Source organism: Manis javanica, chromosome 15 (genome assembly GCF_040802235.1).
Source record: "Manis javanica isolate MJ-LG chromosome 15, MJ_LKY, whole genome shotgun sequence".
Lineage (NCBI taxonomy): Eukaryota > Metazoa > Chordata > Mammalia > Pholidota > Manidae > Manis > Manis javanica.
The window spans coordinates 1065017-1092057 of NC_133170.1; the positions used below are offsets into that span (position 1 = coordinate 1065017).

The 27041-nt window shown below is 44.7% G+C and overlaps 1 protein-coding gene across 12 annotated transcripts in view; it reads right to left on the reverse strand.

Annotated features, from left to right (window-relative positions):
- ANO6 (anoctamin 6) overlaps positions 1 to 27041 on the reverse strand; it is a 163293-nt gene that overhangs the window by 54499 nt on the left and 81753 nt on the right. For 10 of the 12 annotated variants that reach the window (XR_012125590.1, XR_005058894.2, XR_005058893.2 and 7 more), the window contains 7 exons: positions 18128 to 18193; positions 16903 to 17190; positions 16594 to 16707; positions 14529 to 14644; positions 12892 to 13023; positions 4979 to 5084; positions 1460 to 1520 (listed from right to left, as the gene is read on the reverse strand). Coding sequence is in view for 9 of the 12 variants with exons in the window: in XM_073222851.1 (XP_073078952.1) it covers positions 1460 to 1520; positions 4979 to 5084; positions 12892 to 13023; positions 14529 to 14644; positions 16594 to 16707; positions 16903 to 17190; positions 18128 to 18193 (883 nt within the window). In the remaining 3 variants the exon portion in view is untranslated. Of the gene's footprint in view, positions 1 to 1459; positions 1521 to 4978; positions 5085 to 12891; positions 13024 to 14528; positions 14645 to 16593; positions 16708 to 16902; positions 17191 to 18127; positions 18194 to 20152; positions 20327 to 27041 lie in introns of those variants that run through there. The other 2 variants (XM_073222853.1, XM_073222852.1) reach the window with 2 other exon arrangements.

Genomic DNA, 27041 nt, shown 5'->3' on the forward strand with positions numbered 1-27041 from the left:
CTTTAAGATGTCTATTTAAATTAGGGCTGCCAGCATCCATTAGTAGAGGAATTCAGTAGGCATGTTAGTATTTTATAGAGTACACATGAGGGCTGACACTAAGATCCACACCTGTTCCGAGTGTCCCCCACCTGTGTGTCCTGCATGTGTGCTCTCACTGGGGGACAAGGTGCACCTCACGATGGAGGAGGACAGGGGATCTTGACAGATGCATCTGATCTTTATTCTCCCAGTGTCAGTGTTCGGTCTCCAGCCAAAACATGCCAAATGTGAGCCGGCGACGTGACTAACTTACTAAATCAGCTTGACCATCTGTGTCCAGGAGCGGCACCTAGTCTCTCCCAAGTGCCCACAGTGAGTGGGTTGTCATTCTGCAATCTGTTTGGTGGCCTCTCATGAGAAACTCCCTCAGGGACACCCATCCAGCGCTGTCCCGCGGGCTGCACCTGCTCGCCCCGTGCGCTCTCCGGTGAGTGACCTGGGCAGTCTCATCCCCCACTCCCCACGACCTGAACTCCACCTCCCCCGAGTCACACAGAATTGGAAACGTGGTTATCTTGCAAAACAGAAACTTCTTTCTTCTATGGCAGAACATTTACCTCAATTCAAAGTTTAAAAGTCTGCATCTAAGGACATGGTAACCTCCTCATTACATAATGATGCTGTTCAAAGGAAATGATATGAACATAGTGCTCAAGCTTCTGTATGAGGATTATATTCTTTAGGACTGTATCTGTTCTATTTATTAAACAGAACTCATTGTACTCTAAGAGTGGCACATACTCACTAAACTCACACTGAAGTATGTAAAGCTGCTTCCCCGTGGCCCCTGACACTGACCCCACGACAGGACGGAGTGCAGCTGGGGGACCACCGCCGCCCCAGTGACAGCGGCCATCCTGTGCCCGTGCCCTTGGGCGGCCCTCCCACCTGGCACTGTTGCTGGCCTGGCCATGACTTGCTGCGGCTCATGGAAGATTTGATGCAACCAAGGCTGAAAAAACCGTCTGCGCATTGGACCTTGTCCTCTCTTTGCAACCCTAAAGCGCCCGATAAAGAATCCTGGAGGATGAGACCCTGTGGGGCATGATGAGACGAGAGACCAAACCGGCCGGACTGCCCACCTGGGTGGGGCTGCGAGCCCTCGGCACAGACCACGCAGCCAGCGCCGCCTGGAGGGCCTGCTGGCTCGCACCCAGAATCCAGGGAAATAGCAAAGGTGTGTTTTAAGCCACTACATTTTGAGGTAGTTTTTAATGCAGTAACTGATACAACAGTCTTAGAAGGCACAGATGGAGCTCTAGTGGGGGAGGCTTGGGCAATCCAAGATCCTACAGTGGATTACTCTGATAGTCTATATGAGATGTAAAATGCTATTAAATTGGTGCTTGTATGATCTTAGGGTTTTTTATGTTAAGAGGCAAAAGTAAACTGCAAAAAAAAAAGGTAAATGACTTACCCCATATCCCCATAAACACTGCAAAGACTAGGGTCCCAAAACTGTCAAAGATGCACAATTTCTGGAAAATACAATGACATGCAAACAATCATATTCCCCACTTACCAGAATTCAGCAAAGAGGCAATGCTTCATGAATCCTACAGTAAGCTGATACCTACTTTAACAATCACCATGTCCACCACACACTCACACATGGGATTTCTCATTCCTTTGAAAGCAAACAGCCTTTGCTGTATTTACCAGAGTGCTTTTCCAGTGGAATCTTTCCCTGTTGTGGTAAGTGGGCGTAGCTGCTAAGATTCCACAGGTAAAGTCTCCATCAGGCTTTTGAATAATGGCCTCTTCTTGTGAACTGTCACAGTGAGTTTGAGGAAGTAGGAATCCAATGAACTCTAAGCAACTTTCAGGTTTCCAATTTGCATCTGGTCTCTATCTCATCCTGGTTGGAGGATAAATTATTGACTTCTTGCTCTTGTTAAGAGAAGCAGGAAGCTGGGGCTTATTCTGAGAGGCCTCCCCCCACCTCCCTCGAGAGCTCGTTCCTCACACCCAGAGACAGCGCTTCTCCCGTCCCCACCATGGCCCCCACTAGAGGGAGGGGGCACAGGTGCTTTTGGCTGACACAACGATGGGTACAATGACAATGAATGAAAAATGGCATAGCTGCACATTTCCATAACTGATTCATTTCCTCGATCCTGATTTGATATTTCTATCTCTAATTTGTTAACCCTTTTGGCATACATGCCAATTAGTGAATACTCTCCACCAATGACTATATAAATAAATGTATGAATGAAGAAATGGTTGGATCAATCAAAAACAAAGAAGCATGGAAAGCGGCTCTCTTTGTCTCCTTTTTGAACTTATTTTTTTCATTTCATTCTAGTCTTCCAGTCAAATTCTTCTCTGTGCTTCCTTGCTTTGGTAAATCACTCTGACAAGACTCAAGGGATCCTTCAGGAAACTGGAGCAGAATAAAAGATTCATTTTTTCCAGAATAATGGGAAAAAATGTACACAGGGGCATATTTGAAAGTCATGTGTTAAAGGATAGGAAGGGGGAGCAGAAGAAATGAGAGAAGATGGGGGTGGGATGTGTGAAAGAGAATCTCTTGAGGAAAATGGGCTTTCCAGTTGTGCTCTGGGCGGTACAGTTTGCCTCTGGTATTGCTGGTGGCATCTGCCTGAAGTCCAGGGCCTGGGATGTGTGCTGACCACGAGCCCACGAGCCCACGCCACTGGAGGGCAGCTTCCCTCCCACTGGCCGCAAGCTGCTGCTTTGTGCCTATGATGAGCACTTATAGTCTAGAATTTGTGTTGATTTGGGAGGATGGGGGCAATGAAATCTATTTTAATTCACAAATTAGGTGAAAAGATCCATGTGTTGGCAGTACCCTGCAATCACATTCATTAAGAGGTGGAATAATTTTTCAAACACAGAGCTCAGCTCGAGGGTGAAGTGCCTGGCACTACCGTCAGCTGGTGGGGAATGTGGTGATGGCAGGGGAGGCACCTGTGCCATCTATTCTGGCTTTGTCAGTTACGAGGTGGGTGACCTTGAGCAGATTATGAGTCTCTTAGTGTTTTAATCTGTGAAATGAGATAATACATCTTCTTTCTATCTCACAGGGCTGTTTGTGTATCAAAGTGATAATATATATACAAGAACTTTGCAACGTATAAAATGTAAGGTGACATCACTATAAGAGCAACACATTCATTAAACTTGGATGGAGCTCTAACATCCAAATATAAAGAACTCACACGCCTCAGCACCAAAACCCAAATAACCCAGTGAAAAAGTGGGCGGAGGACCTGAGCAGACACTTCTCTAAAGAAGACATACGGATGCCAAGAGGTGCGTGAAAAGATGCTCCACATCGCTAATCATCAGGGAAATGCAAATTAGGACCACAGTGAGATGACACCTCACACCAGTTAGGACGGCCACCATCCAAAAGACAAGACATAACAAATGCTGGTGAGGATGTGGAGAAAGGGGAGCCCTCCTACACTGCTGGTGGGAATGTAAATTGGGGCAGCCACTGTGGAAAGCAGTATGGAGGTTCCTCAAAAAACTAAAAGTAGAAATACCATACAACCCAGGAATTTACAAAATTCTTGATTCAAAAAGATATATGCACTCCTATGTTTATTGCCACATTATTTACAATAGCCAAGATACAGAAGCAACCTACATGTCCATCAACAGATGAATGGATAAAGAAGATATGGTACATATACACAATGGAATATTATTCAGCTATAGGAAAGAAAGAAATCCTGCTATTTGTGGCAACATGGATGGAGCTAGAGGGTATTATGCTAAGAGAAATTAGCCAGGCAGGGAAAGAGAAATACCACAGATTTCACTTATTTGTGGAATAGAAAAACAGCACAAAATAAAATGAACAAAATAGCAGTAGACTCATAGACCCTGAGAAGTGACTGGTGGTTACCATGGGGGAGAGAGATTGGGGTGGCTGACTGAGGGCGGTGAGGGGGATAAAGGGACACAAAAATTCTCAATCATAATATAAAGTGGTCACAGGGGCGGTAGTGCAGCATGGAGAAAATAGCCAATGATTCTGTAACATCTTCCTATGTTGACAGATACTAACTACACTATTTGGGGTGAGGATTCAGTAGTGTGGGTAACTGTTGAACCACTGTGTTGTATACCTGAAACCAATATAAGATTGTTTATCAATGGTACTTCAATAAAAAAAGTTAGAGGGAGCAGGTCAGAACACTCTGAGGTCACAGAAAGATTCCCTAACATTCACGGCAGAACAGGGACACAGAGGCCAGACTGTAAGATGCATCAGGTCATCGGGAAACCACTGAAGGGGGTGGATCATCTTTCTTCCTGTCCGGGTTCCCGACATGCCTTTCAGCTAACGACCTCCAGTCCCAATGCTCACCCTAAACCTCCTGGATTCTAAGAAGTCATACAGCCGAGGTCATCTGCATGTACAGGGGGATAAGATGTGTTTTGTGGGGATGTTTTGAGACAAAACCTTTTTTTATATACAAAGCATTTCTTATGCATATTTATAGATACATCAGGGTCTTTAAAAATCCAGCGGTTTCAGCATACTTGAAAGTGGGAATACATAAGCACAAATTGCAATTTCCATTCAACTTGAATTAAGGAAAATACTTATAAAAGTAAATCTTTTAAATAGTATTCAAGAGATAAACCAGATTTAAGAATTCTGCTTTGACTACTTTGACTACTTCGACTACCCTAAACTACTCAGTTCAATCCCACAGTTGCCTAAAGACTGTCCAGGAGATTTTACTTAAGGCTTTTAATCTCAATTTACTATTTGTAAAAGAGAAATAAACACACACATTTTGAATCTACCTTTCAGAATGTTTGGAGGTTTAGTTGAAAATTCCCTTTCTGAATTCCTCAGAGAAAAAAATATATATGACTTTTAGATATTACTAAAATTACTAGAAGAAAAAATATTTCATTATTTTTAAATGTTTGGAAAGATAAAAATTACCTTTGAGGACTCACAAGTAATATTGAGTTTCCAGAATGGACAAAGCTTATCACACTGAGGACACATTATGATCTTGCCACCAATATCAGGATGACAAACCTCTTTGCTAAAGAAAAGAGAAAAATAAAATGTAATTAAAAAAATGTTAAAGACCAGGACTTCCTTTCTAGTAGCATAATAAAATTGAACATCCATTCATGATAAGAAAATGAAAAACAAATTATTATAAAACTAAGAATGGGAGTGAACTTCATTACCCTGAAAATAGCTTGCAACATGAAACCTACAGAAAAATGATACTTAATGGTAAAATGCTGAAAGTATTTCCTTTAGATCAAACACAAGATGAAGGGTCCTGCTATCACTACTTCTTTTCAGCTGAAGAGCCTTACCAGCACAGTAAGTCAAGAAAAACAAAACCAGGAGGGTTGGCAAGGAAGAAAAGACTGCTATTGGTAACAGATTACATGAGTGTCTACATAGACAACTCACTAGAACTATAGATAAATTATAATAAGTGAGTTTAGTAAGCCTGTGGGACAGAAAATCTGTATATAAAATACTGGAGTTGTGTCAATGTAGACCTGCAACAAATTAGGAATTAATTTTTTAATACCATTTTTCAACAGCTTAAAAAATACAAAGAACCTAGGAATAAATCTAATTCAAGATGTATAAGATTTATATAGAGAAAATGATAAAACTGTTCTGAAAGAGTGAAAACAAATGATATAAATGGATACTTGGGATGTTCATAACTTGGAGGAACCAATATTTGAAGATGCTACTTATCCACTGTTTGAACGATAAATTCAGCAGAAGAAGGTTCAGAATAGTCAAGACACTCCTAAGGAACAAGGTGCTATTGGACCAGTTAAGAAAAATTGACCAAGAGACAAAATAGAGATCAGAAGAGACCTCTGAATATACGAAAACTAACTTATGACTGGGCTGGCCCAGCAAACCAGTAAGGTGAGAATTGACATTTCAACAAATGGGGCTGATGCAATGGAATATCCATACAGGAAAACTGAAATTGAAGCCCTAAATCCTAACATACAAATTACTTCCAGGTGGAAAATGAGAATGCAACAATACTAACTTAAGAAAAAAACAGACTATCCCTATAACCTTGGAAGAGGAGAAATTTTGGTAATGAGAAACCAAAAAGCATAATTCATAAAGGGAAATATTGATACATTCAAAATCTTTTAAAAGTGAGAATTTCATTTAAAGACCTAAAGGGAGGATTGAAAAAAATATATCCACGAAGTGGTAGAAGTTTTGCAACACACAGAAATGGCAAAGGATGATTCACCAGAGTATTTACACATTAACAACATACTAATAGCAGGTTGCACACTGCTCCCTCTAGGGGAAGCCTTCACATAGACTAGACTCTTATGGGAATGGAATTGGAGTTATATGTTAGTAAGCTTTGCAAATAACTCATTAAAACAAATGGACATGGAAAAACTTCTAGAATATTTGAGTAAAGATCTTAGAAAACTGCTTTTCCATAAAAGCAATGAGAACTCTAGCAAAATTTGTCATAATTAACCTCTACGGAACTCTGGAAATTACACAAAGGCTTAAAACAATTGAAGTAGTATTTATCTGAGGAAAAACAACAAAATTTCCATTAAAAATAGTGAGCTTTGTGGCATTTTTAACTTGACCTATTCCCATGCCCATATCCTCAGCCTCATGGTGGCCTTATAAACCAAAAGGCTCAACCATGGTGGCTTAGAGCCACTGAAAGGAGCAGAAGTGGCTTGCAACTGCCAGAGAAAACCTCTTCCCAGAGAACTGTCATGATTTGAAGCTGTCACCGGAAGCTCCATGGAAAAGAGTCATTCTCAGAATTTGTCATTCCTGGACAAACCTCAGAGTTCATACTGTGCAAACATCCCTATCCCCAGAGTGTCTGTTGAAAGTGATTAACAATAATTATTTAACACTACAACTGCCCGAGAGGCATTATAACTACCAATAAGCAATAATAAGATGTTGACCAAAAACTTAGAAGGAAAAATTGAGGAATGAGGTGTCCATAGGGAGCTTCAAAGAGCTCCAGCAAATTCTTAGAATTGTAGAAGGCCATGTGCATGTGTAGGACAGTACAAGTGGCCAGGACAGACTGGAGAAAACAATTTCTCACCTCTGGCTGACCTTGAGCTTCTGCATAAACAAGAAGTAAAGGCTAAGGAAAAGTTGTCTGTCTGGAGTGCTGAGGGCATTCCCTGCACACAAACATGGAGCCACTTGGTGAGAGTTCAAAGAATGACTGCTCCCAGGCATTTAAAGAAATCACTCTCCAACCACTGGCTGACAGCTAAGCTTATTGAACACAGACTTCACAGCCACATGAATAAAGAACACAGATTTCACAGAATTTATTTGGTATAGTAAGTAAATGAAGAGCAGCAACACTGATGACCACAGAAGAAATATCAAACCCGAATAGTCTGATTTCCAGACCTGCTGCATTATAATATTTAAAATGACAAGTTTTCAACAGAAAATACAAGATATGCAAAGAAACAGAAATGTTTGGCTATAGCACAGGGGGAAAAAAGCAAAGAAACTGTCCCTCAGAACACCCAGACACTGAACTTACTAGACAAAGACTTAAACAAGCAATTATACACATGTTCAAAGAATAGGAACCATGCCTAAATAATGTATGTGAACATCTCACCATATAGAGAATAGCAACAGATAAAAATTATTAAGAACAAAGTAGAAATTCTAGAGATGCAAAGTGTAATGACTAAAATGAAAAGTTCACTAGAGAGGATCCCCTGCAGATATGACAGAAGAAGAAATCAGCTAACTTGACACCAGGTCTATGGAGATTATCCAGTCTGAAGAGCAGAAAGAAAAAGAAATGAAGAAAAATGAACAGAGCCTTAGAGGTAGGTGGGACACCCTCAACAATACAAATGTGCACATAACAGAAGTCCCAGAAGGAAAAGGAGAGAAAGAAAGGGGCAGAAAGCACATGTGAAAAAATAATGACCAAGAACGCCCCTAATTTGATGAAAATACTAATTTGTACATCTAAGAAACTCAACAAACTGCAAGTAGGCTAAGTTCAAAGACATCCAAACATATGCACATCAGACTCTGTCAAAAGACAAGAACAAAGAAAGAATCTTGATAACTGAAAGAGAAAAGTGACTCAACATGTATAAAGACGCTCAGTAAGATAAACAGCTGACTTCACATCGGAAACTATGGAGGCCAGAAGGCAGTGGAATACAGTCAAAGTGCTGAAAGGAAGATAGTCAACCAAGTAGTCTATACCGAGCAAAATTATTTTTCCAAATATGAAGGAGAAATTAAGATATTGCCAAAAAACAAAATCGTAAAGAAAATGTTGTTAGCAGACCTACCCTACAAGAAATACCAAGGAGAGTCCTTCAAGGAGGTTTAAATGAAAAAACACTAACTTGAGACAGTAACTTAAACTCATCTGAAGAAAAAAAGAACACTGGTACAGGGAGCTACATAGGTAAATAAAGACGACTGCATAAATATGTTTTCACATCTAAATATACTTGTTACATAAAATATAAATGGATTGAATATTCCAATAAAAAAAGACAAACAGTAGGAATAAATGAAATAGAGAACAGAAAAACAAGAGAGAAAAATGAACAGAAACAAGAGTGGGTTCTTTGATAAGACCAATAAAGTTGATAAATCTTCAGCCAGACCAGCCAAGAAAAGAGAGACTATTCAAATTATTAAAACTAGAAATGAAATTGGGGGACAATATTATTGACCTTATCAAAATAAAAAGGACTATAAGTGAATAGTATGAATAACTATGTCAACAAATTAGACAATCTAGATGAAATGGATAAATTTCTAGAAGGACATAAATGACTAAAGTTGACTCTAGAAGAGAAAACCTGAATAGACCTTTGAAAAGTAAAGAGACTGAATTAGTAATAAAAAAAACTCCCCATGAAGAAATTCTTAGGTCCAGATGGCTTTACTGGTGAATACTATCAAACATTTAAAGGATTAAAAGCAATATTCCACAAACTCTTCTAAAAATAAAGGGGTGAGAACACTTCCCAACTCATTCTACAAGACCAGTGTTATACTGATACCAAAACCAGGCAAAGACATCACAGAAAACAGACCAGTATCTCTTACGAATATAAATGCAAAAATCCTCAGTAAATGCTAGCAAATCAAATCCACTAACATAAAAAGGATCATGATTAAGTAGGATGTATCCAGGAAGGCAAGGATAGTTCAACATACAAGTGCATGTAATAAATCATATTAATAGAATAATGGATAAAAAAACTAGGAATACAGGAGAACTTCCTCACCTTGATAAAGAACATTGATGAAAATTCTACAACAAGCACCAGACTTAATGGTGAAAGACTGAATGTTTTTCTCCTAAGATCAACATTGTCCTAGAGGTTCTAGTCAGGGCAACTAGACAAGGAAAATAAACTAAAAGCCTCCAGACTGGAAAGGAATAAGTAAAAAACTATTATATTCCAGATGACATGATATGTATATTAAAATCCTAAGCACTCTGCCAAGAAGCTATTAGAATTAATAAGGAAACCCGTCAAGGTTATATGACACCAAATCAATATACAAAAAGCAACTATATACTATATTTCTATACACTAGTAGTGAATAATCCAAAAATGAAGGATACAATTTCATTTATAATAGTATCAAAATAATAAAATACTAAGAATAAATTTGAGACTAGAAGTTGAAACTTGTATACTGAACACTTACAAAATATTGTTGATAGAAATTAAAAATGATATAAATAGAAAGACATTCTATGTTTATGGACTGGAAGCCTTAATATTGTTAAGATGTCATTAGTCCTCAAACTGACCTACAGACTCTGGCTTTTTTTTGCAGAAATGGAGAGGCTGACCTTAAAATTAATATGGAAAGGCAAGGGACTCAGAATAACCAAAACTATCTTGAAAAAGAACAAAGTTTTGAAGTTTCCAATTTCAAAGCTTACTAACAAAGCTACAGTAATTAGTACAGTGTAATCCTTGCATAAAGGGCAGATCTATAATCAATGGAAAAGAACTGAGAGTCCAAAAACAAGCTCTTACACTATGGCAAATTGATTTTTGACAAGAGTGTCCAGAAAGTCCAATAGGGAAATAAAAAATGTGCTGGGACACCTGACTCTAAACCTGGAAAAAATAAAGTTGAACCCTTACCTCATAACCATTTATAAATTAACTCAAAATGAATCACAGACCTAAAACTATAAAACTCTTCGAAGATAAACATTGAGAAAAATCTTCATGACTCTCAATACAAATGCTTTCTAATATATGAGATCAGAACTACAAATTTAAAAATCAGGTAATCTGAACTTCATTAAAATTAAAAACTTTTGTGCTTCAAAGGACACCATGAAAAAAAAGTGAGAAGACAATTGTAGAATGGGAGAAAATATTTGCAATATATCCAATGAGGGGCTTTATCCAAAATATAAAGAGAACACTTAAAATTTGACAATAAAAGGACAAGGAACACAATTAAAGTGGACTAAAGATTTGAAGAGATGCTTCTCCAAAGATATACAAAAGGCAAATATACACCTGAAAAGATGCTCAACACCAGTTGGCTACAAACTAAACCACTAAACATACCACTTCATACCCATGAGGACGGTTTATATATATACACATATATTTAAACCCAGTAATACCAAGTGTTGATAAGGATGTGGAGAGACTGGACTCCTCATATATTGCTACTGGGAGTGTAAGATGGTGCAGTCACTTTGGAAAATATTTTGGCAGTTCCTCAAAATGTTAAATGTAGAGTTATCACATAGCCAAGCAATTCCATTTTTTAATATATTCTCAAGAGAACTGAAAACATATGTCCACACAAAAACGTGTATACACATGTTCATAGCAGAATTATTCCTAATAGCCAAACAGTGGAAACCACCCAAATGTCGACTGAGGAGTGGATTAACGTGTGTAGCTGTAAGGTGGCATATTTGGCCACGAAAGGGGAGGGACTGGCACATGGCACAACAGGGATGGACCTTGACAACATCGTACTGAGTAAGAGAAGACAGTCACAAAAGGTCACACATACTGCATGGTTCCGCTTAGATGAAATGTCCAGAATCAGCAAACCCATAGGAACAGGAAGGAGATTTCCGGTTGCCAAGGGCTTAGGGTTAGGGCGCCAGTGCTGATGAGTAGCAGTGTCTTGGGGGTGAAAATGTTCTAAGTGGTGATGTGAATATACTTAAAATCACTGAATTATACAACTTCAAAGGGTGCATTTTATGGTATGTGAATTACATTCCCATAAAGCTGTTATTTTTAAAGGTGGGGGGTGGGCATGAGCTTCGAATAGGCCTTTTATAGAAGAGGAAATGCCCATAGTACCCTCCACTTATGCCTACACATTTTCAACAGCACACAAAATGAAATGTATTTTGATAGACAATTATGTCACATATACACAAATATACATGCTAAAGAACATAGAGTAAATGTGAAGGAATGATAAACACCCAAATCTGGTACAGTTGTTATTTCCGAAGTGGGAAGTGAGGGGGTGCACTTCACAGGCACCAATGCCCTTTGTCTTAAACTGGGCAATGGATCATTACTCCTTACACCTTAAATATATTTTCTATTCTTGTGAACCTCAGTATGTAATAAAATCAACCAAAAATGTTTCAAATGCATACATTTTTAGAATATTTAACAATTAAATAATTAAAGCCCAAGGAGTTCTGAGCACAGGTTGTGTCCCCAAGATCCTCCCCAGTTACCCACGCTTTAATCTGTGTGCGTCAGGAGGAAGTATGTGGCGTGACTGTCACAGTGATTGTATAAAATGCATTGTAAGGAAAAGGACCACTGGTCAAGGATCTTATGCCAATGCTCCTCTGCTCTTTGTAAGGGAACTTTTGAGATGCTTTTCTTTTGGACAATGTACAAAAGACTGGAGAAGTCAAAAGCAAATTTAGGTGAGAGGTAGGAACAGTCAGCCTTTGGCCCTCAACTCTTTTAGGTAAGAGAGGAGAGAACTTCAAAGACCAACTAGCAGCTTCCTGGGAGGAAGTCCTGGTGGTGCAGTCCCAGACCCTCGGGCACACAGACACGAGATCGGCCCATCCGTCCGCGCGGCCAGGGAGCCAGGCTGGGAAGCTCGGGGCTGGAAACATTTGGTCACCGGCTAGCGCATCCCCGGCGCTGGAATGTCGATCCGCCTGCCACGTGCAGGTAGAGGCCAGCTGAACAAGAGCAAGTGCCTGGTTTGGTCTGCGTCTCTTCTGCAAGGTGAGGCCACCAAGGTGGAGAGATCACACGCTTCAGAAGACTGATGGTGAAATCCAGCGCTCTGAGCCCATGCATCTCCTTTAGGATGGTGCAACCTCAAGCACAAACTGATTCTTCATTGCTAGTCTCTCCCCTAACACTGTTAGGGCTGCTTTCTTAAAGGCAATGTTTACTTGAGTTTTTAGACATGCATTTCTTAATACATATTAAGAAGTCCTTTCTGAAAGCATAAAGATACCAGTTTTACTGGATTTGCCATTGAAAAAACCCTGAAAAATTAGAGCTGTTCTTGGTCCACACATCTGTAGAGCTGAGTGGAGCATTTCTCTGGGGGCCAGAGGTTCAAGGACGACCCTAGACCTTCCTTTCTTTCCTAAGGGTAATGATCCTGTCAGAGACTGGGCTGCATTTCCTAACGAAGAATCTTCCGGTTCACCTCATTACTATGCTCAGGACAAGGGGTCTGTCACCCAGCAAGTGCTCTGTGCGGGGTCTTCTGTTACCCAGGCAGCCTGAAACCCTGACAATAATGTCACGTCTGATCCCCTCCCCAGCACGGTACAAGGAATAAACTGCGGTTACCTCCATGTACAGTTCTGATTGAGGTATCCATAGAGGAAGCAAGCCACCCCCACCACGGCGGCCAGGAGGAGCATCTGAGTGTAATACCCAAGCCAGGCAAAGTAGATCCCAATCTTCTCTCCATAGTATTTCCTGAAAAGGACAGATTATCTTTAGAAGACTCATATAATCACTCTGCAACTTCATCTGAACATTTAACTTCTGATTTTCAGTAAAGGAGGCTTTAAGCTTAAACTTCTGACTTAATGCATCTTAAAACGTATTCATTTTCCTAGCAGGCCTCAAATTCCACAATGAAACAAGTATTTCACACGTCTGAGAAGCACTGATCACCATCAGCCTATTGGAAGAAGTAAATGAGAAGACAGCAAAGGAGGGGAAGGCGGAGCAGGGGGTGTCGTCATCCCCGCTGTGAGGACAGCGCACTGCACAGGCTCCGGAAGGTCACTCCCACCGGGCATGGAACAGGCGAACGCCACGCTGTTCCCTGCTTTTGCTCATCTAGGGGACTTCCTCAGAGCAAATGGGAAAAAAATCACAAATAATAAGAAGAAAATGACTAATAATACTAATTCGCAGTGGAATGTCTCTCTGACTAGAGTATTTGTAGACTCTTCATGAGACTAGGGGGCAGGATGGATGGGACTCAGGGACCCACTGCCCTGTATTCTTTACAACTAGGGCTTCTATTTCTCACGTTTCAAAAGTGAATAGTGCAGGCTCTGGGGTAAGGTGGATGGGGCTGGGCAGATGGGTTGGAAGACGGGAGGCAGGGGGTGTGCCAGTACCAGATTATTCCTGAGAGGGAGGCAGACACAGCCAGGCAGAAAGGCAGGCTTTAAGGATGGGGAAATCCTATGAGATGACTGTTTGGGGGACTTGGCATCACTGATCCCTTCCTAGACCAGCTCACTTCAGGCTCAGACTAGACTTACGTAGCCCCGAGGCCCCCATGAGACCTTCATCTCCACGTGGAGCTGGGCTGTGCTCCATGAGCTTGCCTAGTGGGCACCTAGCTCTGGAACATGTGGGAGTCGTTGGAAGAACATCCCTGGACTGGCCCAGCTCCAGGGGCGCATCCCCAGGGAAAAGGAAGGGCTGATGCCAACGTGGATCAGGCAACAGGAGTGAGAGCTGGCCCACTTTGGTGTGAGTGGGGTTGCTCTGATTGTTTCCTCACTTTCTTTCCAATGCTCATGCCTTTAGTACTTTTTCCTATCTCGTTGCATTGGTGAGGAACTATAACTCAACATGGAATAAATATGCTAGCTGACATCTTCATTTCCCCAGTGTCCTTGGAAAAGCTTTTGATATTCCATCATTCAGTCCGATGTTTGTCATAGTTATTGTTTTTATATGTTGATTCTCTATCTCATATAAGGGAACTTCACTTTTATTCCATTGAGACCAACATGTGATTAGAGGCTGGGACTTTGAGCCATATGGTATTGGGAGAGGAAGGGGCTGCAGAGTGACCCCATGGGTAGTAGATCAGTGGAGCCTCAATAAAACTCAAGGCAAGGAAGTTGGAAGGCCGGGTGAGCTTCCCTGGCTGGCAATACCCCTTGCATACTGTCACACTCAGGTGCCACAGGCAGCCCCGGGTCCTTCCCACTGGAGTCCCCTGTACACCTCACCTGATGAGATCCAAGGGCTGCTTTTTGTATATGCTTCGCGGATGCGCCCATTCCCTGTACAGAAGGTACCGCTCGTTGGGGCAGCTGAGGTCCTCTGCCTGGCGGCTGAAGTTGCACTGTGAGGCGGAAGCAGGCAGGTGAGCATGACAACTGCATGCTCCCAGACCTCTCTGCCGGGGCGTGACACGTCACGGGCTTGTGTATGGGAATAAGGCCCTCTCATTTGCTGGAAGGGACGGGCAAACCCTCTAATCTTTGGGGATTCTTAATGGAGGCATTACTAACCCTGTAGGACCACTTGTGAATGTGCGTGAGGAGGAACACTTGGCTGTTACAACCCTGGGGAACCCCATAGGTACTTGGTGGGAGCCCTTGAGGTGCCTAACGGCCCATAAGTGGGCCCATCCTACCTAATGGAAACTGGGCTGGTCAAGTGCCGGGCTGGTCAAGTGCCAACTGGCCCAGTGGAGGAACAGTTGACAGCCCAGCCCCCAACCTGGGCACCTGGGGACCAGCGAGCAGTTGGTGACTGACAAGGTCAGTTCTAAAACCTGGGCTTCTCTGACCCCAGTTCAGCAGTTATTCTGTGAGAACACGTAGAATATAAACAACAACAATAAAGCTTGACATCATGTTACACACTTAGCTTATTCAGGAAAGAATCTTGCTGCCCCTGATCGGATTGTTGCTCTGCTTCCCGTCTGACCCCTCCCGCCTCCTGTCCTAGGAGCGGCCAGCCTTCCCTCCCCTGCCCGCCACATGCCACATGAGGCCAGTCCCCACCCTGGATGTGACCCACTCAACTATAAAAGGCTTTTGTGGAGAAGAGCTGGGCATGGCCGATGCTAACTGAATACCATAGCACCTTGGCATCCCAGGTTCACCTTCACGGCAACGGTTTGCAAACGTCCCCAGCATACACGTCATGCTATATTCACTAATTCTGTTGGGGCACAAATACAAAACATACGGACGGTCCAGCTAGACTGCCACGGTGGACCGCTGGGCCAGAAGCTCTGAGCCTGCTTCTCCACCCAGCCCCCTGCTCTCCACACGTGGGCATCAAGTAGCTGTTTGTGCCCTAGTTTTATTATCTTACATACTACCTTTCAACATGGTTTCCAACCACAGATACATGTGCTACACAGTAGCAACTATCAGACTCCCTGTGCTTTGATCTCAGAGATTCCGATACACTGATAGTAAGTGTAACAAAGTAACTGCCATGTAATACAGTATTGGATTTATGTCAATGACAGAATTTATTTAAAGAGCTTAGACACAATAACCCTGCATTTATGGAATCATTAAGGGTCTGCAGCAGTTGCACTTTTGAATTTTCATTTCATGAGAGCATTTATGGGCTGGACAGGTGCTCTTGAATTTGAGGAGCCACTGTTGTCTCAGAACACAGTCCATAAAAATGTCAACACTCCCCGGTACTGCCATCACGCCGGGAACTCCAACAGATGCCTTTTTAGAGGCTCTGTGATATTCAAGGGCAGTTTGAAAATGGAATTTCAGCAGGAAAAAAGTCTGTGTTACAGAAAATGATAAATGTAAAGGTCTAGTAAGTATAAGTTGTGCTTATAAAGAACAAATACTTTTTTGGTTGATAATAATCTGTCAGTTAATTATGAAAATATCTAATACTCATATGGTTATTATACTATTATTATATGCCAGGGGCTGTTCTAACACCTGACATGGATTAATTTAACCCTCATGACAACTCCATGAGATAGGTGCTACCACTATCCTCCCCTTACTGATGGGGGAACTGTGGAACAGAAGGGCTCAGCAACTTTGCCAAGGTTGTCCAGCTAGAAGGGGCAGAACTACTGTTCCTGCATTAACTCCTTTCAACTGGGGGCCTTCTTCATGCCTGGGGGATTCAGCAGTGGTGACTCAAACCCTGGCTCCTGCCCCAAATGAGCCTGCAATCTTGCAACAAACTACCTGCATTTTACCAAAGAAGAAACTTAAGGTCACAACAATGCGCCCTTCCTTATTAACACTGGAGTGTACATGAGGTGTATTGTTTCATTTTTGCCATTTGACTTACATCGTGGAGAGGGAAGGCTGCTTTGTAGATCCCGGAGCTTACGAGCTTGTTAATCCCAAACTTTTTGACATTGTTCCTTACTTGATACATGATCCTGGAGAGGATGAAGTAAACCTAAAAAGATTCCAAAACAGAAAGTGTGGTTCATACAGTGAAAGCAATCACTGTTTCCTGCTGTTCTGTAGGCATCTTGCTTTTCATTTCTGTTTTTTGGGCAGCTTTTAAAAACAAAACTAAACCAACCAAATCAAACTGCTAATTATTCAACAGCAGGTCCCAAGACAGCAGTGGAACTTGGTTTAGACTTACAATGCGGCTCCTGGTGGCTGGGTTAAAGAAAGTATCTCTATCGTGGATATAGAAGTCATTCATCCGGCTCTTCTCAAACGGGGCAGTGAAAAACTCCTGCTCGGGCTTGATGAGGCTTTCATCCACTCGGAGGACTCTGGTGAACCAGTTGAAGTTGCCGAAGGCTGAGGACTGGGTTTTCAGATCATTGGGTTTCAGAGGCAATTTGATGTGCATGATCTCAGCGTAGGTACTTAGCACCTCCCACGGGGCATGTACTTTCACAAACACAAGCTTGTCGTCCAAAATCTGCATTGGGAGAAAAAACATGAACCAGGAAACTGAAGCAACCATTCTTACTATTTAAAGCACATGGGTTTTTCTTAAGTTGCTGGTAGTTGAAGCGAACACACACGCACACACACATGCACACACGCACAAGTGGCCAAAGTGAGGATATAAGAAAAACAGATTTGCAAACCATCATCAATGTCACCTTAAAGATCACTTCTTGGTTCAAATCATGGAGAAAGTAAACTCCTTATCATAATTATTTCATAGAATGACTAGTATTTTAAATGAAAAAAAGCAACCTTGTTATTTGGCTCACCATTCCATCCAAATTAGTGACTAAAAATAAAAACAGATATTCACTGCAGCATTGTAATTATAATGATTATTTTAAATTTCTTAAACCTAGAAGAGGACTGTTTAATTTATTATATATCTGTTCAGTGTCCAGTTTTATGGCCATTAAAGGAAGATACTGAATAATGTATTGAAACAAACACATTTACTTTCTATCACGGGGGCAGGAGCAAATTATAAAACTGTGAAATAATAACTCCCCTATTTGAAAGGGAAAAATGTATGTATTTGAGCAATAAAAAAGTTCAGCCAATTATTTATGGACAATTAACACACAGGTGATGTTTATTTTCACTACTCACATTTTCTAATTTTGGGTCAAACTATTATTTGTATAATAAAAAACCTTTCAGAAGGTTCTTAAAAGAAAACAATCATTTATACATGCATTCAGAATCCCATTCTTTGGCGGGGAAATAAGATCTGCTGGCTTGGATCAGAAGCAAACACACGTTCCCGAAGGCAGGTTCTGGCTGACTGCGCTGCGGCCTGCAGCGAACGAGCACACGCTGCACGCATCAAACGCCGACCTCGCATTCCGCGGGCGCGGGTCCAGGGGCGGCCCTGAGCCGGGGGCAGGGCAGGCGGCCGTACGTACCGACCGCGTTGCTTCCAGCTGCAGGCCGCCGCAGATGAGGTTGGACTCATACGCTTGTCTTTTCCTCTGGCAAAGGAAGTTGGGAAATATGTTAGGCCTTTTCGTTTTACCAAGGGCAGAGAAGGTCTTTTTTAAGAATAAAACAAAACCAGTTTGAATCTGATAGAGGCACATCTGCTCGAAACCGCACAGAAGCAAGGAAAGAGCTCCGGTGACGGTAACGGGGGGTGTGGTTTCTGGCAAATTCCTGCACCCCCTTAGCGCTCTGGAAGGCCCTTGGCTGTCCCCATGGGTTTGGGGCCGTATTAAGTGCATTAGAATCTGTGGCTTTGGCACAATCCCAAGGACTTTTTCTTTTTTTTTTTCAGCTTACAACAGGGCCTGCACATGAGTGTAGTCTTTTGTGTCCTCTGGCATTTTGGACATACCAGTTAGTCAAATTGTTCCGTTTTGGGTGTGTATGTTTCATCTCCGTACACTTTGACCAAATTCTGTAAAACAACAAAACATTTCTGGCAAAAATGAAAGAACTTTGCTCTCTGCAAGTTTGAGGTCGTGAAGCTGTAAACACATAAATCTACAAAAACAGCAAACTGATTAACTAATGCTAATCTGTCCATGTTACATGGCCTTTTAAAAGGACACCGAATACACTGCTTTTATTGATATTAAAGTCTACCCGGTTACGCTTTTGCCAAGCTGTGTCAGGGAAGCATGTAAAAGTAGAGACTTGTTTGACCTTTCAAAAGAAGGCTTTACAGATAACTGCTTTCTGATGCCAAGAAGGGGGGTGGACACGAGGGGGACGCACACAGGTGCTGAAGCTCGCCCGCCTGTGTTCAAGTTCCAGTGTCATGACCCTTGGCAGGAAACACAGCCCCTGAGCCTCATTTTCCTCATCTGTACAGTGGACAAGACCTCACTCGCTTCCTTTTTAGGTTCTCATGAGGATCATGTGATTTAAAGAACCTAAACTAGAATTTCTATTTCTGATCATCACCTAAAGCTAAGCTAACCAGACCAATTCTCCCCCTGAAGACAACTGAAGAGGTGGGATTAAAAACATTTTTTTTTAAACAAAATAGAGACGAATTATGGGGTTGGGACCTTGCTAATGCAGTGGGTCCGGCCCTCGGGCCTCTTTGCTGAGGCAGCACCCACCATCCGTGATTTGCCAACCGAGGAGGCATAGAGGTGGGGCCGAGCCGCCCAGACCATGGAGAGCATCTTAATGAATAAAGTAGATGCTGCTGTGTGGATATGGCCTCAGGTCAAAAGGTGAAAAAAACCACCTAGTATTTGCCTAAAATTGAGTCCAGCTGGAATTCCTACCTTATTTTGTGGAAGTATCAGAAACAAATATTGCTCTGCTTGTATTTATTCAATGGATGATTATACAACACTCATAACATGTCACTGTTCTAAGACCTTAATACGACACACTGAATTGCTTGTTACAAGTTGACCCTTTCACAGTGTGGGGAAGTTGGGGTTCCTATGGCGAGGCTCCCTCACTGAACTTAAACCACCTGATGATGTAACTGGCCTGTTGCTAGGCTACCGCTTCCACACCTTTAGGCAATAAGCTATTGCGCTATATAGAGAGCCCGGCCCAATGCTCTGGGCGGAGTTAGAGATGCCAGTGCTTGACCTACTGCCTGGGGTAAAAACCCTTTCACCCCTAAGAACAATCTGCTGTCAATTTCTTTGGTCACACTGAATCCATAGCGAACCTGCCCGGGGCTGAAACCCACTGGCAAGACACACAGCGAAAAGCCAGCAGGTGCTACCACTCCCCTAAAAATGAACGAGCACCTTGCCTACAGATGCCGAGTCCAGCTGGTGAGAGCTAGGGGAGCCCCAGGGGCATATTTCCCACCTTCCCATCAGGCGACTGTGCCTGGCCTGCTCCCTCCCCTGCCGGGGTCTCCATCCCACACCCCCAGGCTCACCCTGGGAGGCCAGTCAGACTCAGCCTGCTTTGCATCTAAGCAAGGCTTCTTCACTCTCCATCCCAACCCTCACCTTTTGAGTCTTGCGTGGGTCTCTGCTCTCGTTCCTGAGGCTTCCTATCCTGCGTAAAAGGTATTCCTGGCTCTGCAAACCGTGTTCAACACCGGGTTTGGCACACAGAATGTGCCCAGTGCTGGACGAATACACCCAGCGGACGCTTTATTCATTTATTCCACAAACAATTCCTGGGAGCGTCCTCCAAGTGCAGAGAGTCAGAGAATCTCAACAGACCTATAGGACGACAGAGAAACTCAGCATCCGGGGACCTGAGACGTCCCCCGGCACGGAGGGCTGAGCGAGTCCCTCCTGCATTCCAGCTCTAATGGGCAGCGGCCGCTCTTCCTGGCCTCACGTTTCAGTCCCCTCAGAACCCGCACACACTCCAGCACACAAAACAGACGCCGCTTCCTGGTCGCCCGTGAAGTTCAGATCCTGCCCGAGCTAGGCCTTGTCAATGCACCATGCACCCCGGGTGGCGCAGGAAGCCAGGTCAGGCGGGGGGGTGGCTGGGGGGCAAATGCCAGGCCCGGGGACAGCAGACATGGAGCTTCTGGGGACCACGGCGGGTCAGTGGGCACACCAGCAACTCTGGGCCCCGGCCAGCAGCTGTGCTCTCTCGTCCTGGCTGTCTCTGTGGAGGGAAGGGGGCCCTGCTCCTGGCCGGCTCAGCTGCAGGCCTCTTAGTCCAGCCCTTCAGAACCACGAGCTCCCGACACCCTTCTGACAGAACCCTTGTCTGCTGGAAGCAGATTGTCTGTTACCTGCCAGCAAGAGCCTCAGCGACAGTGTGACAGAACTAGGAAGGCCTCGCTAGCTGAAACCTCGGGCAGGGGCGGGGGTTCTGGGTGGCCCGGATCCTGACCCTCCCCCGGGGCTGTCCGGCGGGCACCCCAGCTGCCTCCCAGCCACGCAGGTGGGACCCACGTCCCAAACCCTCCAAGAGTCAGGACGGGCCGGCTCAGGCCCGAGGGTCTTAGTTCCCACAGAACAAATGTCCTTCTGGTTTGCAGACTAGGAGAGATGGCCAAAGGGGCTTCGCCAGGGGGCACAAGGGTGTTTTGATGACTAAGTGCTGGTGGAAAGAAGTCACAGAACTGTGTGACAGGGCCTCCTGCCCGTTAGGCACCTTGACGCCCTCCGGGTGGCACAGGAAGCCAGGTCGGGTGGGACCCCTTCTGGGGTGGCCCCGCGCCCAGGGAGCTCCGGCACCCCAGCTGACGGCACCCCCTGCCCGAGGGGCGGCTCTCCTCCCGCTGCCCTGGGCCAGGACGCACTCCCTCCCCCGCCGGGCCCTCAGGGGCCTCCTCCCCGCGCCTCACTCTCCCCTTTTTATTGTTCTTACTCCTCAGCCGGGAAACACCTTGTAAGACTATTAAATCCTTTCTTGGCTCCACCTGCTCTTCAATTACCATCCCTGCCCCCAGGGATGTTTGTCTTTTAATCTGAATATTCTCAGCACTCATAACAGGCCCATGGCAGCATAAACAGGAATAAATGCCTGGTGGATGAATGAATAAATGGAGTGAATGGTGGATCAATGGCTGCCTGTAACCCCAGGAGTGGACGGAGGGGTTAGAATCACTGAGCCTAGCAGCTGACCTCCCCTCCCTGAGCCCCGGAAATGTTCGGTGAACTTCCACTTAGGGATTGTGTACAGGACACGGCAGAGAAGGGCGGGGAGGCAGAGCTCAACGTGGAGCGTGCTGGCGCCAGACAGCTCGGGACATGCAGAGCTTGAGCTGATCCCCAGCCACCGGGCAGTCTGAGCACCTGGACGACAAAGGGGGGCGGTTCGGAGAGCCTGGGTGAGCCAGCCGCGCAGGACGGCGGGTCTGCGCCCCACACCACCACCAGGAGGGCGGGTCTGCGCCCCACACCACATGCCAGGAGGGTGGGTCCATGCCCCACACCACATGCCAGGAGGGCGGGTCTGCGCCCCACACCACCGCCAGGAGGGCGGGTCTGCGCCCCACACCACATGCCAGGAGGGTGGGTCCGTGCCCCACACCACATGCCAGGAGGGCGGGTCTGCGCCGCACACCGCACTCCAGACATAAACTGCTCCCATCCTGGGTCAGCTGCATCGCCATGACCCCAACATGCTGATGAGACGCGGTCCCTGTCGGTGGAGCTTGTTCACTGAGGCCACAGCCCCTCCCCGCAGCAGCGGCCTCGCCCCTCGGATCTCAGCCACCAAACAGTCCTTTTGGCTCCTGCAGTTTCTGCTTCTCTCCCGGGAAATAATGGGCATGACGGTCAGATTCAGAGTGGAAACCGAAATCCAGACGGCTGTGCGCTCCCTGTGCGACGCCGGGCATGTGTGGGGCGCAGACCCGCCGTCCGGAGCTGCCCTGCGAGTAGGGTGAGCCCGGGTGTGAGGTCCTCAGCATCTGACCTGATGAGCAGTCAGTCCTGAGACATGTCAGCTATTATTTCATCCTCTTCCTCTTTGTTTGAATTTCCTCATTCCTTTAAAAAACAAATCCTCTCTTCCCCATAGGCCGTAAGTCTCACATCCCCTTTTTTAATGCCGAATGTCTCAACAAAAATAGGGCACCCCAACCCGCTTGGCCTGCACACTGTACACCCAGCGACCCTGATCCCTCTGGTGGGACAGCAGTGACGCGCTTCCCCGCGACTCCCACACGCCGATCACTCCAGGCTCAGTCCCTCAGCCTCCCTCTGCTGACGGCCTCCAGGCAGGCCTCAGAAACACGTCGGCTTCCAGGCCACCACGGTACAGCCAACACCCCAGTGGAGCAACAGCTGAATGGCTGGTTCCCAGCGCAGGTAAAGGTCACGTTTACATGGTACTGAAGTCTATTAAGTGTGCAACAGCTTTATCTCTAAAGCCATAGTGCAAATATCTTAATTCAAAATGTTATATTGCTAAAAAGTGCTCACCATCCTCTGAGCACCCAGCGATTCGTAACCTCTCTCCAGGTGGGGGGGTCCTGTTTCCTGCGGCGGCTGCCGGCTGATCAGGGTGGGGGCGCCCCAAGGCTGGGGGGCTGCGGCCATTTCTTAAAGTAAGACAACTTTGAGAAATGAAGTTTCCCGCATAGACTGACTCTTCCTTTCATGAACAATTTCTTTGCAGCGATTCGGCCCCGTCCTCAGGCCCCACTTCCTGGTCTCGCTCTCCCGCTGCTTCCGCCGCATCTGCCGTGACTTCCGCCCCTGAAGCCCGAGCCCCTCGGCGTCCTCCGTGGGGGTTGGAAGCAGCTTCTTCCAAACTCCCGCTCATGTTGGTGTTGTGACCTTTTCCCGTGAATCGTGGGTGTTGGTCGTGGCATCCAGGACGGGGAATCCTTTCCAGAAGGTTTCAGTTAGCGTGGCCCAGATCATCAGAGGAATCCCCGCCTATGGCAGCTCCAGCCTTGTGAAAGTATTTCTTAAATAATAAGACTTGAGATTGGAAATACTCCTTGATCCGTGGGCTGCAGAATGGGTGTCGGGCAGCAGGCATGAAACAACACCCGTCTCATTGCACATCTCCGCCAGGGCTCCTGGTGACCAGGTGCACCGTCGGTGAGCAGGAATGCTTGGAAAGGACGCTTTCTTCTGAGCAGCAGATCTCAAGAGTGGGCTTAAAATATTGAGTAAATCGTGTTGTAAACAGATGTGCTGTCGTCCAGGCTTTGTTGTTCCATTTCTAGAGCACAGGCAGAGTAGATTTAGCAGAATTCCTAAGGGCCCCAGGATTTTCAGAAGGTCAGTGAGCACTGGCCCCAACTTAAAGTCACCAGCTGCATTAGCCCCGACAAGGGGGTCAGCCTGTCCTTGGAAGCTTGGAAGCCAGGCGCTGACTTCTCCTCTCCAGCTATGAAAGGTATCCTAGACGGCATCTTCTTCCAAAAGAAGGCTGTTTTGTCTACACTGAAAATCTGTCGTTTACTGTGGCCACCTTCACTCATTATCTCAGCTGATCTTCTGGGTGACTTGCTGCAGCTTCTCCGTCAGCACCTGCTGCTTCCCCTGCACTTTTACTTATGGAGACGCCTTCTTTCCTTAAACCTCCTGACCCAGCCTCTGCCAGCTCCCAGCTTTTCTCCTGCAGCCTCCTCCCCTCTCTCAGCCTCCCTGGACTTGAAGAGAGTCAGGGCCTCGCTCTGGATTAGGCTTTGGCTACAGGGACTGTTGGGGCTGGTTTGATCTTCTGCCCAGAACACTGGCACTTTCTCCCCATCAGCAGGAAGGAGGTTTCCCTCTCCTGTCACCCGTGTGCTCACTGAGCAGCACTGTAATTTCCTTCAAGGACTTTTCTTTGTGTCACAACTTGGCTGTTTGGCACAAAAGGCCCAGCTTTCATTTATCTCAGCTTTCAACAGGCCTTCCTCACTGGGCTTCACTGTTTCTAGTTTTTGACTTAAAGTGAGAGATGGTGCGTCATCCTCTCGCTTGAACACTCAGAGGCCGCTGCAGAGCTATTAACTGGCCTAATTTCAGTATCACTGTGTCTCAGGGAACAGGGAGGCCTGAGCAGAGAGAGAGATGGGGGAACGGCTGCTGGGTGGGGCGGACAGAACACACACACACATGTATTAAGTTTGCTGTCATACAGGAGCGGTCGGTCCTGACGGAGCCCTGACGGAGATGTGCGATGAGACGGGTGTTGTTTCATGCCTGCTGCCCGACACCCATTCTGCAGCCCACGGATCAAGGAGTATTTTCAATCTCAAGTCTTATTATTTAAGAAATACTTTCACAAGGCTGGAGTTGCCATAGGTGGCATCAGAGATCACTGATCACTGAGGTCACTACAGAAAATAAAATAATAATGAGATAGTTTGAAATATTGTGAGAATTACCATAATGTGACACAGAGACATGAAGCATCTGTGCAAAGGCTGTTGGGAAAATGATGCTGACAGACTTGTCAGACAAAGGCCCACAAGCATTTAGTTTGTAGGCAATGCACTACGTGGGCACCACAATGAACCAGGTACACCTGCACCCCACCTGGCCGCCTTGGGCCTTGGACCACCTTCTCTGGATCTGACGGATGTATATTATATCCTTTTCATTCTCTGAAGGATATGAGCACCTCTTTATAGCTTCTCTCTTTTGCCCCATTTCTGTGTCACTGAAAAGACTGCACAGCACATGTGAATATCATAGATGCTGAAAACATTAGAAATATTTCTCTTTCATTTCATTTTAATGGTGTGGTGACATTCTCTCAGAGAGCTATACTGTAATTAATTTAATCTCAAATTGCTGGATATTTAAGTTGTTTCTAATTTTTCCTCTATTATGAAAATTCTTGTAGAACAGTCTCTGTGGACCCATAACTATGTCCTCAGGATAAAATTCTGGAGCGGAAATATTAAGTCAAAGAGTGGATGCAATTCTAAGTTCTTTAACATGTATCACCACACGGCCCTCCAGGAAGGTTGTACTAATTTATCCTCTCTGAGTTCTTACCTAGTTCTTTTCAAAAAATGCCTGAGGTTTCTACCTGATTTCTCTTAGAGAACTGGCAGACCCCAGGGCTGGTTTATAATGCCCTCTATTTTACCATTCACTATAAATGCTTAACTAGGTGATGAAGGGTAGGACATTTTTATTTGCTAAGCGTGTTACTGTATCAGCTCAGTGTTACTTTAATAGACAGTCCCTGTCATTTTCCTTTGGCAAGGCCACTCACAACAAGCTAGTGGACCATTTTAAGGATGGATCAGACCAGTCTTCTTGGTCTGTTACGTAGCTGAAGCCAATTAGCATATATGTGCTGCTCGCCAAACAGGCGGATGTCAGGAAAAAACGCTTACTGATGAGAAGATTGCTTAAGTCTCTGTGATAGGAAGTCACCATCTTTACTTCTCTGTGGAATTTACACCTAGATAAGTAACAGTGTTCTTGACATTTAAAAACAACCGGAGTAGAACTGTCTTCAGTGTTGAAAATGAAAGAAAATTAATATTGCATATGGCCTGACAGAGTCATTGCTCAATAACTATCTTTTGAATAAACAAATATCTGGGGTCACACGATTGTTATCTAAAAATGATCTACGTGCCTTGCTGGAAACCTTGCATATAAAAACCTAAACCACGTCCTATAGTCTATGATCTGTATTTTGACTAAAATAGACTCCCTGGCTCTGAGAAAAGCCCAACCACACATCAGCCGTGCTGTAATTCCCTCTGTCTCTAGGGGAGAAGCTCACTGCCAGTACAACACAGATCTTTTTTTAACCTACTTTTCTTAACCAAGTAAAGCCAAAGTGAGTAAATCACTGAAGACCTGTGTTCACCACAAAAAGATGTGTGTGATTCTATTCCCTCACTGTTGCTGGAGAGCAGGACGGGGGGTTCAAAGTGAAACAGGACAGGACACCTGTCCTACCCCAGAACCTGCTCATACCCCTTTTGAGAGGCTAATAAAGCTGTCAGAGAAACAAAGAACAAAGCAACCGAGATCCCCAGGACAGACTGGCATCATTAAAGAGTTTCTGTCCCTAAGCGCATTAGATTACGCATCTCATTTGGCTTCATGAAGTCATTGCTGGGAAGGACTGGCTTGTGAACTATACAGTGACACTGACTCTAAACACACATCTACCACTTTGTTTATGTCACCCAGCCGTTTCAGGATAAAAAGCAAGGGATGTAACGTCTAAGAAATCACTGAATATGCTGTGATGACAAGACAGCACAGATCAGTTGGGATGAAACAGATGCACAGATTAATTTCCAATATTCTTGCAGCTTCGTCGAAGTACTCATGGTGCTGTCATTGTATTTTTCAACCTGCCGATCGACGTTAAGCCTACAAAGATTGATGAGAAGTAAGTCAAGGTACTTGAGATGTGCAAAAAATTACTGTTTAACTTCCTAAGGGCTATTAGTTATACATCATGTGCTTGAGAATGTTGGTGGAATAAATTATTTAATCA